The sequence below is a fragment of the Thamnophis sirtalis genome, unplaced genomic scaffold (genome assembly GCF_051295495.1).
Source record: "Thamnophis sirtalis isolate CommonGarterSnake01/CBP01778 unplaced genomic scaffold, rThaSir2_p1.2 scaffold_5, whole genome shotgun sequence".
NCBI classification, from domain to species: Eukaryota; Metazoa; Chordata; class Lepidosauria; order Squamata; family Natricidae; genus Thamnophis; species Thamnophis sirtalis.
The window spans coordinates 40306790-40325793 of NW_028261385.1; the positions used below are offsets into that span (position 1 = coordinate 40306790).

Consider the following 19004-nt stretch of genomic DNA (forward strand, 5'->3'; position numbering starts at 1 on the left):
AAGCCTGAGGAGGTCAAAAAATGGCCCCAACAGCCCAACTGAAAGTTCCTTCCTGAACTTCCGGTTGGCCCGTTGGGGCCATTTTTTGCCTTCCCCAGCCTTCAGAGCATGGGGAGGGTGAAAACGACCTCTTCTGGCCCTCTGTAAAAAATCAGCTGACCAGCGAGCACATGTGCGCAGGAGCTGATGGCTGGCGTGCCACCTAATATGGTCAAATATGTGCCATGGGTTCTCCATAGTAGTAGGGTTTAGGTCTGCTGTTTGCCTTTCATTAGGTTTTTTTTTAGCTATACCTTGTATTTTGTCGATTATTCTTGAAGTTATCCTTAGATAATTCTTTATTGGTAACCTCTATATTGGTAAGCTTTTAGCACCCTCATAAATTTATATAAATTTTATTTAACTTGAAAAGGAAGGACACTATATTTTTGTGACCATTAATGAAAATGAAAAGAATATACTTTAAAAAGACACAGATTTGCTCCACAACTTTCCCCTTCAATACATGTCATCTGTGATAAATTCTTTCAGACACTGCTTTCCTCATTAATATTTAAAAACCACCAAATAGGAGCAAGAGAAAAATGCACTGTGGAACTAATATTGCTGAACCTGGCATTCAGATTACACTTTTCATAAATCTTAGCCACAAGACAAGCAATACCAAAATGAAAGGGTTGTGTTTGACCTCAGAGGGCCAGGTGGGCATGGCCAGGGTAGACATGGCCAGCTCAACGTCACTGGTGTAGGTGCCTGTGGTGGCCCAAGCGCTCTGCTAGTGAAAATGGGCTCCTGAGCTCTGTTTTCGGCTGGGATGGCCTCCTACAATCCTCTGCCAGAAAAAATGGATCTTGGGGGGGGGCATGCTTCTAGTGGGTCAGATCTAATCAACCCACGGGCCTAATCTGGTCCCCGGGCCTTGAGTTTGACACCTCTATTGTATCCTTTGATATATCTGTCACAATGTCATAGCCATGTGCTATGTGTCCCAATTATCTGATTTTGCTCTCATTTATTAAAATGGAACCTGCTGATGCATCTGGTTACAAGGCTCTTTGCAGTCATTTTACAACTGAGAAATGGAAAATGAGGTTCTGTAGATTATTCAAATATACTTTTGTATCTGATATATAAAACGTGAAATATGTAGCACCAACGCTAAATTTAAGTAAAGCTTCTAATTTGTAGAGATACTCCTGTAAAATGGAATTCTGAAAACAAGTGAAAGTTTGTTTCAGACACAACTGGCAAAATCAGTAATCTAACATACAATACAAAATGTGTTTGGGAATTGCAATTTAAATGTCAGACATAATTAATGTTATTTTTAAATGTGAGGCAGTTGACTGCTGTTTTAAAAAAATGTGCTGCCCACATGAGTTTCCCAATGAATGAGATATCATTTCAGTATCTATTTCCTTTAATCAGCAGAAAAACAGATCATAACATTTCTGAATCACAGAATTTGGCATGAATTTCACAACATCAAAATACTGCAAGACTGTTGGAAAGTAATAAAATATTCTGGAGAGAAAGCAAGAACAATCTTGGAATTGGCTGAAATCTGTGGGAGCAAAGAACTTAAAGTTGATTTAAGAGCAAGATGAGTGGAAGTACAAGTTTATTTCAGAGACCTTAACTGAGTTACTTCAGAAAATCTGTGAAAATCTTGAGCCAGAAATTTACCATCCAACCTCATACTGAATGTTGGTTTATATCATCTTAATTTTTGCCCTATTTTTTTGGGAATTGCCAAATTTATAGATAGGTTATTGAATATGAAATTCATTTTTTATTTGAACTACTTGTATTTTACTTCTGTTTAAAATTTGTTAAATGGGATAAATATGAGTTTATTTTTTATTCCTGGATTTGATTTGATTTTGATGCTTTGTCCGCTTGCATTTTTAAAAAGTCTTCTTGTTTGTCAAAGATCTAGATCTTGATCTGATTCTAAATCAAGCGTGGATTTGTACAGACTGTGAAACCGTATATCTAAGAATACATGCAGAAGGATGAATAATAACAGCTAGTGTTTTGTCGTTGTTGTTGAACACAACTAAATATTCTTTGCTAGCCAATTGAAAAAAATATCAAGATTGGAAAACTCTCTAAAACTGAAGTTCTCAAACATTATTGAGACTCAACATATGGCTAGGTCCATATATGGTAAAAGCTCTGCTTGGTTAACAGTTGAATAAATCTTAATCGGATAAGTTTAGGTACCGCAATAAGACCAATCCAACCAAATTAACCATTTCATGGCAAAGCACACTATGTGAATTCAATAATTAACAAAAGCTGTTTAATAATGTTTTATCCTTAATTTGGAAACTATACTGTCCAAGGGCCAAGCTGACTGAGAATTATAAGAGCTGCTGTCCAATGGATCTGACAAAGAGCAGATTGGGAAGATGTAAACTGATTTAAGGTGCTTTGTATCATGCACTTTTAGTATGCTTGTTGTGTATATTGTGATACTATATATGTCCTTATTTTACTTAACAGGATTTATTTCCTGTCCTTCAAAGGCAACTGGTTAATGAATATTGCCAAAAATTGTCAGCAAAAACATGGAGAGAATGAATCCTTTCTTAGTTATTAATTTCATACTCATTGCATAGAAACAAATGTTGCTATTAATTTGGTTGATAAAAATCATTAAACATTTGCAATTAATATCACAATTTAGGAATTGCATTGGGAAAAAATGCACCTCATTTCAAATTGAAGATTTAATGTGGCTGGGAATAATTAAAATAGTTGTAACAGACCAAAAATAAATACTCAACCTGTCTGTCAGATATAATTACATATGCATACATATAAATGTGTAGGGGATGATGAAAAACAAGAGTGTTTCACAAAAGTGTAAGTGCTCCCACATGTCCCTTTATTCCCTGTTAATTGCTGTGATTTGACTCTTTCACAATCCGCCTCTCCCCCCACCCCACTGGAAGCACTCACCATCTGGCTGGTTGGCTGTTTTCTTGGTATCGTTCCCATTTAAGCCTTCCCAGTTTCTGTCTATTTTAAGTAAAACACTCATTAAGGACAGTCACAGCTGCCACACAGTGGTATTTGAAAGGAAAATTTTGCCTTTGCTTAGGTGCCAAGATAATAAGAATAGCATGCTTATGTCTGATGATTCAGCTTCTCTTTTCCTTGGAATTCATTTACTTTCATCTGCAGAGCATGAAAGATCAACAACCACAAGTAACTGTGAGGTTTAGAGGAATGACAGAAAGAAAAGATGATTTTTTAAAAATGGGGATTTAAATGTGACATAATATCCGATTAAGTGTTACTCAGGAAAAAATATTTTGTCATGGAAATCTAGAAAATGCTTTGAGCATACTCGCAGTTATTTCTTTTTCTTTTTCTTAAAGCATACCATAACACCATGTGAATGGAACTTTCACTCTCACTTAAAAAGATAAAATGGCAGAATAGCATAGAAAAAGGCCTTATGTCAGAGAAAACTGAAAAAGCTGTTATAATCAAGTTTATCCCAACTGATCAGCTGCCTATTGGATATTTGAGAGTTTTACTTTCAAAATTTCTAGTTACGAATTCATTGGTTAGGAATTCTGAGTTATAATCCGAATACACCTAGTGGTCACTAGGTCAGAGAAGGATAGAAACCTAAAAACTATGCAAGATGCAATAAATGCATTTAGTCATATATTTCAATAAGTTAATTTATATTGTTGAAGTCCTCATATTCTGGTACTATACCATTTTATAGCTAACAGCATTTATTTCACATATGATTGCATTATATTTACTTATGTACTATCTTTCTATTCCAAACTCAAATTACACATTTAGGAGGCTACTGCGTATTGTATTCCCAAACAGCAGATCATAAAGAATTTATTATTTGTTTTGCTGTATTTCTACACAACCTGAATTAAGGTCATGTGACTACAGCCATTTGCCTCTCTAGAGAACAGTAAATGGACCACAATTTAACTGTAACCTAATTAATAATATCTCACAACTGTTCTGTGCTTTGAAAGTTTAATGGCACCATAGGGGTATGATTAAATATAATGGCATTTGCATTAATATTTTACATGAAACCAAGTAGAGGAAAGGCCCAAAGGCAAATAATGCAACTTGTAAATCAGAGTGGTTATATTGGTAAAAATCAAGACATAGTTCTGCAGGTAAAAAATACTTCATACATTCTAAATGCAGTTCTGAATAGAATTTGCCAAGTATATTTTTAACCTGATTTCAGAATGTTGAACTTTTTTGAAAAGGGCAGTTTTCCCCTAAAGGTTTTTTGAGGCATTGTAAAAAAACAATATGAATTTTCAGAAAGGTTTAGAGATATACTTTATTGGTCGCAAGTACATACTAAGCTTGTTCAAAGTATTTCTCTTCCTGCCTCTTTCTACCCGAACCAGTAAATTATTGTTTTATGCTGTGCTATGTTTTGTGGCTGAACCATTATACCTGTAGAAAAATGTGTTGATGAATAATCCACAATGTTGCTGACCTGCAGATATGTCATTTTTGTATTAAGAGCTTCTAAATATTTTTTCAGACCATTTAAATCAGTATAGACTGCATTTTTTATAGGAGGATGTTTGATAAGATAAGGTAAAACAAGGAAGACGCCTGGATACTAAATGCATTCATTAACTGGCTATATGTTTTAGTACCATAACTATTTTTTCAACATTGTTCTAAGTCAGTGATGGGCAACCTTTTTGGCGTGGTGTGTCAAAAATCGGCAAAAAATCGAGCATTACTCGCGTTGTGTGTCACTTCGACAAAAACATAATTTTGCGCAATTTATAGTTTAAACTACAAAAATGTATAATTGCAATATATAATTGTATTTAATAAACCAAAAACAAATTATTTAACATACCTGCTTAGTAACTTCTTTGTTCATCAGTCGATTTTGTATGTTGCCTTTGATATTATTGAACTTGTTTGGGGTGCCGTGAACCAGGGCTGTGGAGTCGGCTGCTTCCAGCTCCACGTCCTCATCAACATGCCGCTCCAGCCCGCCCCAAGAGAACTCAGATATTCTCTTAATAATTGCATCTTTATTCTGCATATCGTGAAATAGAACTGGCGCACATCTTAGGAGAGTTTCTTTAATAAATTCTCCCTCATTAAGCGCTTTTGCATGCTGAGCTATGGAGTGAGCAATGCTCAAACTTGCAGAGTTTAAATTTGTAGAGCCTTTCATAAATTTAAGGATGGAGTTACCCTTAAACTATTGGCACCCCAATAGTTGCTGCTAATGGCGCTCACAGTTCCCGTTGGCACTCCGCTGTTCCCTGCTGTGGTGCGGTCGTAACCGACAGTCCCAGGAGTAGACTCTCTGTGCCGGCCTGACTGGAGAGAGGCGTGCACTGTTCCCGCGCTCCTCTCCTGCGGGTCCTCCCTCGCCGCGCTGATGACGTGTGTGCGCACAGCACGCACGCCTTACCAGCAGCCCCTGCGCTCAGAAAGGGGCGGCGGCGATACAGTAAGTGAGTGTGGGCGGGGGAGATCACACGTCCCGCCCCCCCCCCCCCCGTTCCTCCAGCACAGATTCTTTCATCCTCGGCGGCCGTGCAGGAGCCGAGGATGAATCGCATGAAATCCTGTGCGTGTCACCCCAAATGGCTATGCGTGTCAGCACTGACATGCGTGTCATAGGTTCGCCATCACTGTTCTAAGTATAATACAATGTTTATGTACTGGTCTCCAATGAGGCAAGATTCCAAAAAGCAATGACTGCTTAGATGGCATTATTTACATTCCATGTATAGTTCCATCTTTTTTTTGCAATAATTAATCAATTTGTTGACAGAAAAAAGATCAATGTCAATATGCTACAAGTTGCATAGCTATACTATTTACATGTATTGCACTTGCCATTTTATACATCTTGCTAATCTGAAGCCTCTCATTTCCTAAATTCACTTCTCCTTTGTAACTGAAACTACTTGAAGAATAAAGCAAGTTAACAATTTACTCTGACATCTGTCATAAATTCTAACACTCCTAGATCATAAAGAGGCAGTATATAATTGTGTTAATACCACTTCATTAAAAATGAACTATTTTTTTGGGCTTACATAGCTTAATTTATATGCATGAACATTTTCTTTGTGCAACTGCTTAGAACAGACATACAGGTAGTTTTCAACTTACAACTGGTTATTTAGCAACCATTCAAAGTTATGGCAGACCTCCAAAAGCTACTTGTGGCCTGATTTTGAAGTTATGAGGTCTACACCATCCTGTGCTGACATGACTGCATTTTGAGCACTTGACAATCAGTTCACATTTATGGCCGTTTGCAGAGTCCCACATGAAAGTGATTGTTGATATTTTACACCATTTGCTGGAGTTTGCTTCCAGTTTCTGACAAAAACAACCCATTGGATAATGGGTTGACAGATTCACTTAATGGCCACAGCATTTTCTTAACCACCACTTAATCAACTAACACCAACAATTCTACAATTTGGATAAAAGTATATTAAGATTTTAGAGCACCTTGGATCAGCAGTCCTCAACCTTTAGGGTTTGGAGGCCCTGCAAGGGGAAGAGAGAGGAACAGGCCCACACAAGTGGTGGGCAGAATGCACATGCATGTTTGGCAGTGTGCGCCGGCCTGCCATTCATGCAAGTACAACTGTAAACGTGCACACCAGCCCACTACTTGCACTAGTCAAGCTCTGTGTGTGCTGTCCTACCACTCATGCAAGTCAAGTTGTGTGCTTGCGTGTGCTCCGACCCACTGCTCGTACAGCCCAATTCTGAATCGGCCATGGCATGATACTGGGCTGTGGCCCGGGGATTAGGGACTTCTGCTTTAAATTCTCCTTTCACCAATTTCCTGTTTTTCCTTCTTTCTAAATTAATTTTGTATGAAGCTTATGTTTAGTGGTGTTATCTCAGAACATTACAGAGCTTTGCTGTTGTTAATGAAAGCATTTTTCTTCATACAATATTTTTCCCTTTCCTGTGATAACTAACATCTTAAATTAGAAAATATTAAACACAGAAGAAAGCATGAAAGATGCATAGAAGTGGAAAGTTTCATTAGCTCCTTTGTACCTTCCTTTCTTTGTACCTTCCTTTCTTCATCCAGTCCCATTTTCAACAAGAAAAAAAATAGAGAAAAACATTACCCATCCTTATCACAACCACTCTGAAGTTCAACCCTTATTTCAGGACTGGACCAGGAAGGTTCCAGTATAATGTAGAACCTATTATAGGTTATTCAAAATAAAAAAAATGCTAGTGGGTGCTGACTATTTCTCCTGCTTGGTTCCTATAAACCAGGGGTGGGCAATTAATTTTCCCAAAAAGCCACATGAGTAATTGGGGCTTGTTGTGGAAGACCAGGGGGAAACAGGCTGTTTTCACCCTCCAGTGGGCTACCAGGGGGAGAGGCCATTTTTGCCCTTCCCAGGCAAAGGCTCTGGAGCATGGAAAGAATGGAAAACGGACTTTCCAGTCCTACCAGAAGTCAGCAAATGGGTCGTTTCTGGCCTCCCCAGGCTCCTAGAAAGGCTCTGGAGCCCGAGGAGAGCAAAAAACAGGTCCACCATGCCATCACGTGCCAAAAGCAGGGGGAGAATGGGGGGTTGCGCGTGCATGCATGGGAGGCGGGCACATAGAATTATGGGTGTGGACACGCATGTGCACGGCACCTCCCTGCACTCCCCCCACTTTTGGCATATGATGGCAAAAAGGTTAGCCATCACTGTTCTGTATCACCTACAGCAGAGTTCCCCACCCTTTCTGGGTTGATGGCCCAGAGTGGAAGGGAGGGGGGAAAAGAGAGGAAGGTTTTGTGGGAGGGGTGGGCACGTACACACGTTCACAGGTGAGTACCTATGGCTCACACGAGTGGGGCTGAGAGCATCCATGCACACCACCCAGCCACTCACGCGGCCCAATTGCGAACAGGCCATGGCCAGTCGTGGGTTCTGGCGCACAACAGTTTTTAGCAAAATACATTTCTGAAATACTAAATAGGAATATATTAATATATTAACATACAGCCTCAGATGAAATAATTTTGAAAATAACTACAATACTTTAACGCAACTTATACCTTTGGCATTACAGAATGAGATACAAAGAATGTCTTGGCTCCAGCTCTAGTGCCTGGAATGCTGCAATTTCTGCCAACCTTATCCATGCACTCTTGGGGGAAGGGCTGATATATTACTTGGTTGATTTATTGTTACTGTTTTTGTATTTTTCTTTTATGGCAGCTCTTAATTTCAACATGCAGTAACCTGCCCAAAGTGTTTTGAATTGGGCAGGCTATCAACTTTGAAAAATGAATAAATACGTCCATAACAGATGGACAGATGTTTCTGCACCCAGTAATAGCCAAGCAGCCTTTGATGTAAGATTCAGCTGCACAGAGAGGTTTATGCACAAATAAATAAATACAGACCTGTTTGCTGACCTTGATGACATCTTACTGGGGTTACATCCAAGCTTGGGCTGATGGGACCAAGGCCAGCAATAATCCTATTTGTAAATTGCAGCAAGCAGGAAAACAGCACATTAGAGCACAATCTTGAGGTATATTATCACATTTAACTTGCTTGCATTTTGTGGACCAGAGGCAAAAACCATTGCCACACACACTGATTCATTTTTATCAGTGTTTCTCAACCTTAGCAACATCAAGGGATGTGGACTTCAAGTTGCCAAAGTTGAGAAAGACTGATCTGTACCACGATACCCATTGCGGGGGCAATGGAAGCATTTTTCTTTGCCTCGCCTTAACTAGTCAAATGCAGCAGTTGCACCAAACCAAAAAAAATAGGACCTATTTAAAATATGACAGAGGTTTTCATAGGCAAGAAACCTTTTTGTGCCTCTTAGAAATAGCAATAGCATCTACATTGGTGGGATTTTTTATTACTGGTTCTGTGGGTGTGCCTTGGTGGGCGTGGCAGGGGAAGGATACTGCAAAATCCCAATTTCTTGCCGATCAGCTGGGACTCGGGAGGCAGAGAATAGATGGGGCCAACTACTCAAAATGTCCGCTATCTGTTCTCCAGAACTGATCAGAACCTGTTGAATACTACCTCTGCATATATACCGCTTCACAGTGTTTTACAGCCATCTCTAAGTTGTTTACAGAGTCAGCATATTGGCCCCAACAATCGGGGTCCTCATTTTGTCAACCTCGGAAGGATGGATGGGTGAATCAACCTTGAGCCCGGTGAGATTCGAACTGACAAACTGCAGTCAGCCGACAGTCAGGGAAGCCCTTTATAGCCCACGAACTCTCACTCTGTCTCCGCAATCCGATTAAACTGGTAGACTGCGCTGTTTCCTCTGCCAGTCTCTTTCCGAGTTCTGACACTGGGAAACGCGGCACTCCCTGAGTTCCTGATCGCGTCTTCCTTTCCCAACGGGACCGGGGGCGCCTCCTGCCCTCTCCGAAAGCCCAGCTTGCCCCGAGAACTGCCCCGCCGCTGCCGCAGAAGTTCTTCCCGTGCTTTTCCTCGTGGCAAACAGTGGCGGCCGAAGGGACGCGCATGCGCCTGGGAAAAAAGTCGGAGAGGGTGTGTGTGGAGGAGAGGAGCGGCAAGTGGAAAGATTAGGGGCGCTGCCGCCTCACAGCAGCCCACAGTGAGTCCAAGGGAGGCTGGCTGAGGGAGCGCGTGAGGCGCTGAAAGAGCCGCAGCCTTCGGTGCCAGAGGAGGAATGTCACGCTTCCCCACCCCACCCCACCTCAGGAACTGACTTGAGTCTTGGCTACCGGGCGGCTCTGCCATTGTTCCCATTCCACGCCTGAGGCAGCTCAGGTCCACCGGTTCCCTCCCTTCCCCGCTGAGAGGCGAAGGCGGGGAACAGCTCTCTCTCCTCTGTGCCTCTCGGCCGCCTCCTCCCGGCTGCGGGCTGTCCCACTAAAGGCGGGGAAGGGGTGGGAGGAGCCGGAGCAGCATGATGGCGGCGGCCGAGGCTGGCGGCGAAGAGGGGAGCTCGGGAGCGGCCGGAGAAGCGGGGGGACATTGCCCACCCGCCGCCAACGCAGCCTCCCGCAGCGGGAGCAACAAGACGGCGGCGGCGGTTCTTCTGGGAGGCTCCGGCCTGAGTGCTTGTCCCGCCCCGGGCTCGCTCGCGGTGGGCTCCAGGCCTGCCCCTGCGGAGATGTCCAAGGGGCCGCTAGCGGCGACGCTACCGCTTTCCGAGAGCGGCGGCGGCGGCGGCGGTAGCACCGCCGTCAATACTGTCGGGAGCTTCCCTCCTCTGCCGCCGCCTCCGCAGCCGCCGCTTCCGGCCGGAGGACTGAGCACCGTGGATGAAGGCGACTCTCTCGACGGGCCCGAGTATGAAGAAGAGGAGGTGGCCATCCCACTGAACGCGCCCCCCACGAACCTGTGAGTATGCCTTCCATCCACCCCCCATCCAGGCTAAGGAGTCAGCTGAGGATCCTTCCCAAAAGTCTCGGTTTCTAGCACCGCACCCGGTGGAAGTGTGTTGTGTATGTCAAACTCTGAGCAAGTCCCGAAAGTTTCTTTGCGCCGCCTCTTTCTCTTCCCGCATCCCGTTGGAAGCTGCTTAGTCAACTGCCTGATTGCCTGGAAAAAAATGAAAACCTAAGAATTCTCCCCCCCACCCTCTCTTCGCTTGAAAATAATAATAAGCTCGCATTTGACACGTTTCCTTCGTTTTTCCCTAAAGCTTCCCAAAGTGGGCGTTTTCCGAAAGCTTAACCGTAGCTTTAACAGTCCTCAATATTTTTATCTAAGGAATCCATGACTGAAACCAAAAATGGCCTATGAGACTTGTTTCTCTTTTAACTATAACATTTTCTGCATATAAAGGTTTCTGTGGTACCATGGTAAGTGGTTAACATACACTTTGTGTTCAAAGCTTTTCATGGACGTAAAAATAGGAAAAAATAATAACATCTCTCTGAAATAACTAATATAAATAAAGACAGTGTAACACTCTTTGCATATGGTAACCTATGGTAGTGACATTAAAAGTGTCACTATCGAGTTTAGGCAATATTTTTTTAAAATAGGTATTTTCTAATGAATGAAAGAATACACAAATGATGTTGTGTATTCTGATAATGGATTAACTTTGAAAGGGGCAGAGATGTTGATCCTGACATCAGAACAGGTTCATGTGGGGACTGAGAAGCTTTAGGTACTTACAATTGCAAAGCTTTAAACCAGCTTTCTGCTGTGTATTTTTTTTAAAAAAAAAAAACAATGGGAAGTAGTTTAGCTTTTCAAAGGAGGCAAAATATGCTTCATCTCATCCATTGCAGCTAGTGTATAATCCAGTGACTTCTTATTTCCAAAGAGACTTCAGTCTTCCTTTTATGAGCAGGACATTGCATAAAACTAAAAATTGCTCATCTATTAACAATTGAGTTTATTGAAGTGGCACATAGTTGCTCTACTGCCTAATTTGCTAAAATGATTTTTGAACCCAATACTATTTCTAAGTTCAAAACTATTATAACATAAAACAGAGATGTTTTATTTAGGAGGATCATAGCTGATGCCATAATAAACCTAGTATAGCTGCAAAATTGAAATGATGTAGCCCCTTGCTGGAAAATCTTGAATGTATCCAAGCACCTAGTGTGCTCCTTCCCTGAAAAAGAGACACATGAATGTATCCAGTCACTTAGTGTGCTCCTTCCCTGAAAAAGAGACACATGAATGTATCCAATCACCTAGTGTGCTCCTTCCCTGAAAAAGAGACACTTGTCGGTGACTAATTATAACTATTTTGAATCTATGTATTGTATTCTTCTAGTAGTAGCCTTACCTTATAAACGTTTTTATAAAAATACTATTCCTGAGAAGATTTTGCCTTGAAAAATAAAGGACAAATTATCTGCATCCAAATACTTCAAGAGAAGCACTTACATTATGTTACATTATGTTTACATTATGCATATAATATGAATTTATAAAAATGAGATAATTTCTGACATTTGAATGATGTCATTGCTTATTGCGGTGAAAATAGATTAAATGAACATTTAGGGGTAATGCCTTTATCTTTTATTGATTTAAGGCAGTTATTTGATTGTCGAGAGTTGGGTGGCGTACATGAATAATTAAGTTGGGCAGCATAGAAGTTTAATAAATTTTTATTAATGGATAATCTGTGTACCCAATTACTCCCTTAGATCCCTTAGAAGTTAACTATGCTATTATGTATACCACCACAGAGTCACTTTTGATCAGATGGCTGCTATATAAATTCATTGATATATATTTTTATTTTAAATATGTGTGCAGCTGCTTTCTTAACAGGATAACTATAGAAGTGTTAAGGTAATATCACTGGAGCTGTTAGATACAGTGGCTTCATAAAGGTGAGAAGTATTTGGATCTGAAAAAGATACCTTATCTTTGGACAGGTTGTTCCTTAAAGGAACCATTCTATTTCCTGGACTTGCATGTTACTTGTGCAGGCATAGGAAAATACCTCTTAGAATTGAGGGGATGGCAATAGGATATATAACCACTGCTTTTTTACTTCCTTAACCAATGCTTGTTTTCTAAATTAAGGGACAGAGGAGCTGCCAATAGGAATAGAAAGTGCCCATGCTAGATCCAGATACTGTACACCTACAGATCTTTACTTCTTTGTAGTCATTGTGGGAGGTCTGCTCATAGAGACTTTCTGCACTATTACTGTGATATGATAGTGCAAGAAATGAAATGTGGTAATTTAGGGAGGATTGGGAAATTGAAAATGTATATGTTGCCTAGACAAATTCCTGAAATAGTCCAACCCTGGAAAAATCATGCTAATGAAAAAGTGGAAAATTGTGTGCCCCCACCTCACCCCAGTTGGTGTCAGTTGGAATTTAGATTTGGTGGTCCTTTACAACAGATTCTTTTTCCTCTGCTTCCATTGCATAGCTCTGCCTGGTTACTATACAGGTAGTTCTTGATTTACAACAGTTCACTTAGTGACCATTCAAAATTACAACATTATTATTATTATTTATTTGTCTTGTATGCCGCCCACTCCCGGAGGACTCCGGGCGGCTTACAAAAGACAAGGGAAAGGGGGGAACAAGACAAAGACAACATATTAAAAACAAAACCAACATTCACAATTTCTATGGAGGTAGATGCTTCTCACCTCCCCCCAGCCTGCTGGAACAGCCAGGACTTGGTGGCTTTGCGGAAGGCCGGGAGGGTAGTAAGGATCCGGATCTCAACAGGGAGCTCGTTCCAGAGGGCCGGAGCTGCAACAGAGAAGGCTCTCCCCCGGGGAGTCGCCAGCCGACATTGGCTGGCAGATGGAATCCAGAGGAGACCCAACCTGTGCGATCTAATTGGTCTGAGAGAGGTAATCGGCAGGAGGCGGTCTCTCAGGTACCCATTACATAACTGAAAAAAGTGACATGACCATTTTTCACACTTATGACCACCGCAGCATCCCCATGGCCATGTAATCAAAATTCAGATGCTTAACAACTTATTCATATTTATTACCTTTGCAGTGTCCTGGGATCATGTGATCACCTTTTTGCGACCTTCTAACAAGCAAAGTCAATGGGGAAGCCAGATTCACTTAAAAACTATGCTAGTAACTTAATGACTGCAGTGATTCAGTTAACAGTTCTGGCAAAAAAAGGTTGTAAAATGGGGCACTTAACAAATCTTATTTACCAACATAAATTTTGGACTCAGTTGTGGTCATAAGCAAGGACTACCTCTACAGTATACTTGGACACACAAACTCTGTGGAGCTTGACTTTTAAGTCAACATATAAAATCATTTTAAAATTATTAAACTATTAGCATAGTTTTAATAATTATTGTAGTTACTGTGTAATCTGAAAAATATATGTGAAGTAACATTTTGAAAAGAGCTGTTGTATATATCAAATTCAATGACATACTGGTCTAGGTAAACTTTATATATGTTTTATGCTTGGTTATGTATAAAACTGTAAGATATAAATATCCCATGGAAAAGACAATAATGCAATATTGAAATTAATATGAACAATAAATACAATAAATGAATACTGGCCACCATCTTTTTAAACTGAAAAGTGCTACAAAAATTATTATATCATCTATGGAATTAAATGCAAGTGTTTTTTCAGTAGGGCAAGATTTTCTTTTGATAAGTAGAGTGGTAGATGGAATTAATTTGGTTTTTATTTTTTTTAAGGGAAAAATAGTAATTATGCACATACTATTATATAGAAAAAGATTATCACTAGCAAAATTTAATTGATCTTGTCTTAATAATGTAAAATTTTAAAGTGATACTTGGTATACTTTTCCTTTGTAGAAGTGATTCAGGATGACTTGTACAGATATTTAGTATACTTTTTGGATGCAATTTGCCAGTGCCTCAAGGCTGTTAGGGTCTGGATGGGGGTTAACAAGCTTGTACTCAATCCGGATAAGACCGAGTGGCTGGTGTGTTTCCCTCCTACTAATTGGCCAAGTTTTCCATCTCTCAGGCTGGGGGGTCAAACAGTACGCCCCTCATACAGGGTTCGCAATTTGGGAGTCCTCCTGGACCCACAGCTGACTTTCGAACACCACTTGTCGGCTGTGACAAGGGGGGCATTTGCCCAGGTTCGCCTGGTGCACCAGTTGCGTCCCTACCTGAACCGGGAGGCCCTCACAACAGTCACTCATGCCCCTGTGACCTCTAGACTGGACTACTGCAACATGCTCTACATGGGGCAGCCCTTGAAGAGCATTCGGAGACTTCAGCTTGTCCAGAATGCAGCCGCGCGAGCGATCGTGGGTGCACCTCAGTTCACCCACGTAACACCTATCCTCCGTGAGCCGCACTGGCTGCCTATTGGTCTTCGGATACACTTCAAGGCGCTAGTCGTCACTTATAAAGCCCTTCATGGTATTGGACCTGGGTACTTGAGAGACCGCCTGCTGCCAATTACCTCCAATAGTCCGATTAGATCCCACAGATTAGGCCTCCTCCGAATTCCATCCGCCGGCCAATGCCGACTGGCGACTACCCGGAGGAGAGCCTTCTCTGTGGCTGCTCCGACCCTCTGGAACGAGCTCCCCGTGGAGATTCGAACCCTCACCACCCTCCAGGCCTTCCGCAAAGCCCTTAAAACCTGGCTGTTCCGACAGGCCTGGGGCTAAAGAACTTTTGCCCCCCCCCCCTCGAATGGTATGGTTGTTGTGTGCTTTTAAACTGTGTATTGTTCTGTTCGTCTTTTTATCCCTTATCTGTACCCCCTTCCCTGACTTGGATTGTGAGCCGCCCTGAGTCCCCTTCGGGGAAAAGGGCGACATATAAATGCAATAAATTCAATTATTTATATAATTTATATCCTGTTATAAATTTTTGCAAATAACTACATATGATGAATATATCCAACACACTTTCCTCATTTTTCTCACAACAATCCTGTAATGATATATTAATAACCTCCTGAGAAAATTATTTCTATATGGTAGAATGAAGATATTAAGCCCTATATGTAAAAATATTTTGTAATACGGTACTTGATAGTGCAGTTGTAAGTACAGAGGATGATTTAAAATTGAAAGCTATTTTCCAAAATGTGTTTTTGAGATTTCAAGATGCAAGTAAATTTGCAGTCTGATGTATATGATCTAGCAACATACTAAAATACTGAGAACATATTCCAAGAGTATTTTGTTTGGAAATATTAGTTTGATACATTTTAATTTTGGAACTATAGGGAAGGGTAAATGAATTTCAAGTTTAGTTTTGATGCAATATTCATAATTGTGTTGAAATTAAATTTTTGTCATGTTTACATTATGAAAAGTTCAGGTGGATACAGGTAGTGTTTAACTTACAGCCAATCATTTAGTGACTCTTCAAAGTTACAACAGCACTGAAAAAAGTGACTCATTACTGTTTTTCATACTTGCAACTGTAGTAGCATCTCTGTGGTCACTTTGTTAAAATTTGGATGCTTGGCAACTGGCATGTATTTATGATGGTTACAGTGTCTCAAGGTCATGTGATAATTTATTTGTGACTCCCTGACAAGCAAAGTCAATGGGGGAAGCAAGATTCACTTAGCTAACTTAAATACAGTGATTCACTTAACAACTGTGACAAGAAAACTGGGCAAAACAGTTGTCTTTCTTAGCAATGGAAAATTTCCATTGATGGTGGTCATAAGTCAAGGATTATATGTACCTCAAAAGAAAATTTTTAAATTCTTTCAGGATTGAAAAAATAGCTTGGAGGGCGAAACTGATGCAGAACTAGACAGCCATATGCCTCCTCTGGGAAATCTATTATTCATTTATTTGCTTTGTCGATATACCACCTATTCATAAAAGCACCTAGTAATCAAAAACATCACCAAGTCAACCTTTCACAAAATAGTAAATAAACCCACTGATAAAATAACCATAGCTATCAAATAATACAAGAAAGAGAATATACAATGTATAATATAAATGTCTGCTGAATTCAGATCTTTAATCACAACACACCTGTCTCCTTAGTTTGATAGAATAACTACACCTTAACTGTTGTCTAAATATATGAGGAGAAGACTGGATCTCCATAGGCAGCAGATTCCAGAAAATGTAACAGTGATCAAAATACCTGGTCACTTGGACTGACTGCATTTTGTACTTATTGTACTTTCTGAAGTTATGCTAACTTTACCTATGATTCCTGAGGATACCCCATATACAGCATATTGCAGCAATCTAAACAGGAGGTAACTGAGTCACAAGTGATTGAACAGGGTTTCCTAATCCAGAAATAGCTAGAATTGGCAAGCAAGACATAGCTGTACAAAAACCATACTAGCTGCAGTACCACCTTCTAATCAGTCGAGAGTTTAGTCCACAGGAGGACTCTTAGTCTTGCAAACTATGTCTGAATGGGAATAAAATTCCTTTCAGAGTCAAGAGTCAAATATATTTTTGTGGAAATATTTGGTCCATATAAACAAAATTCAGTCCAGTTTGCAGGTATTCATTCAGGACTTCATGTGACAATCTCCAGGGACTGGATCAACACTTATGCTGTATAAGCATATTTATAAACTGCTTATCAGAAGCATATTTCACATCCTCTGCCAACAGATGACGCCCTCACTTCTCTTGTGGCTTCATGTAGTTGTTAAAAAGAAGTGGAGAGCAGAGAGAACTTAACAAAGTAGAAGTCCCCAAGGAGATCTTTCTCCCCCTCACCCAAGATTGGAATAATAACCTAAAAAAGGAAGAGCAGCACTGTAGAAGAGTATGTCCTATCTCCCAAAGGAAGTTCAGAAGAATAGGAGTTTTGCAGTGTCCAGATCCTAGTTTGCTGAAAAAATTATCCAGAAGTGCAAGAATCAGTGAAGTTTTAATGCCTGTTTTAAAATAAAATGCATTTAATTAAAAAAAAATGAAACAACTATAATAATTCTTACTTTTAGATTTCTGTTAACAGTATTACATTAGGAATAAACTTGTCATTCACTTGCATCAGCCTGTAAGAAAAATGGATGACAGATATTTTATCCAGGATTTTCAGGTCCAGATGCTCTGCTAAATTGATTGAATAGATTGAATATATCATGCCTTAATGCTTCGGTTTTCAGATGGTATCATGGAAAACTTGACAGAACAATTGCAGAAGAACGTCTTCGACAAGCAGGAAAACCTGGAAGTTACCTTATTCGAGAGAGTGATCGAAGGCCTGGGTCATTTGTGCTTTCATTTCTGAGCAAAACCAATGTTGTTAATCACTTTAGGTGAGTGAATGTTTGTTTTTGAAATTGAAAACTGTACTCCTATAAACTCCTATAAAAGGCAGCAATCCGCATCCTTTCCCACTTCGCGAACCAGTGGGGGGGATGATTCTGTGTGAGTGGTAGGTGCATGCGCTTGTGTACAATTGCTAGTCACACAAATGGAGCAGCAGAAGCGCTCACCCATCGCTTGTGCGGCCTGGGGGTTTGGGCCCCCTGTTTTTAAGGGTAGTGACTATGTGGTTCACATACTTGTTCACAAATTTCAAAACATTTGTGAAAAATCTCTTTGGCTGATGGGGTATGCACAGTTTACATATTCAGTTAATATCAAATATTGACAGTTTTTTTTAATCAATATCTCTTTGCAAGTATCAGAATGTGCCATGGAAAATCCACCTGTAATTCAAGCAGAGTGCAAATATTAATAAGCTATTCATTACTTTTAATAGAGAATTGGCCACTTCCCCTGTTTGTTATTCTTATTTTTAACTCCTCCCACCAAATTTTTATTCCTTCCATCATTGTTCTTTTATTGACTACTGGGGCTAGAAGATGAAGTTGTAGTGTGCATTAAAACATTTTCATTTGTAAAATATTGTGGTAAGATGAGCTTTCTTTGACTATTAACCATTCCATGAACTTGTAAATATTGTAAAACGTATATCAAACACATATTTACTTGCATATATACTTGATATAATTTCTAATTTTAAATCAAGGAGATTAATTTTTAAATGTTGGAAAGAATCAAGAAGGGTTGCTTATCTTGCTTGAAGAATCGCAGCTGCTGAAAGTTTAGCCACATGTTCTACAGCTGTCAGTTTTTTAAACATGCGGCTTTGTTTAATGTAGGGTAATGTTCTAGACACAATTCTCAAAAGAAATCTGTCTTTCCATTATTTTGAAAATAAATTGACTAGACTGTGTATTTTTCCATGTCATATAATATATGTGGGTATATGCATAATTTTGTATTTATTTATTTATTTTTGTCATGTAGAGTATATTGGAGGTAGTAACCCTTGGAGAGCTGTATACAGTGAAATTTCATTTTAATGTATACCGATTAGTGTCCATTTAAAGTAACAATAAAGTTATTCTAAGTCTAAATTATCTTTAATTTGCTGAAAGGAAGAATAAGGTTGTTCTTATAAATATTACTTAGTAATTGTAATATTAATTTTAATTTATGCTTTTTATCTTTCTATACTCTTAAAAAAACTTAGCTGCCAGTTGACTAGAATATAAATCAAATTCTTGTTTACCATTTGGAACTGGGAACTGT

General features: G+C 39.9%; 1 protein-coding gene and 1 long non-coding RNA gene across 4 annotated transcripts in view; one reads left to right on the top strand and one right to left on the bottom strand.

Moving 5' to 3' along the window:
• Nucleotides 1-5679: 5679 nt before the first annotated feature.
• Nucleotides 5680-10517, bottom strand: LOC148045340 (uncharacterized). Its single transcript, XR_015696674.1, has 3 exons — nt 10378-10517; nt 8435-8511; nt 5680-6378 (listed from the first exon to the last, which is right to left on the bottom strand). It is a non-coding gene; the product is annotated as an uncharacterized LOC148045340 (long non-coding RNA).
• The window catches only part of RASA1 (RAS p21 protein activator 1), a 48218-nt gene continuing 39141 nt past the window's right edge, over nt 9928-19004 (top strand). For all 3 annotated transcript variants that reach the window (XM_014073234.2, XM_087715695.1, XM_087715696.1), the window contains exons 1-2: nt 9928-10379; nt 17567-17719. In XM_014073234.2, coding sequence (XP_013928709.2) covers nt 9943-10379; nt 17567-17719 — 590 coding nt within the window. In that variant the 5' untranslated portion in view covers nt 9928-9942. The remainder of the gene's footprint in view (nt 10380-17566; nt 17720-19004) is intronic.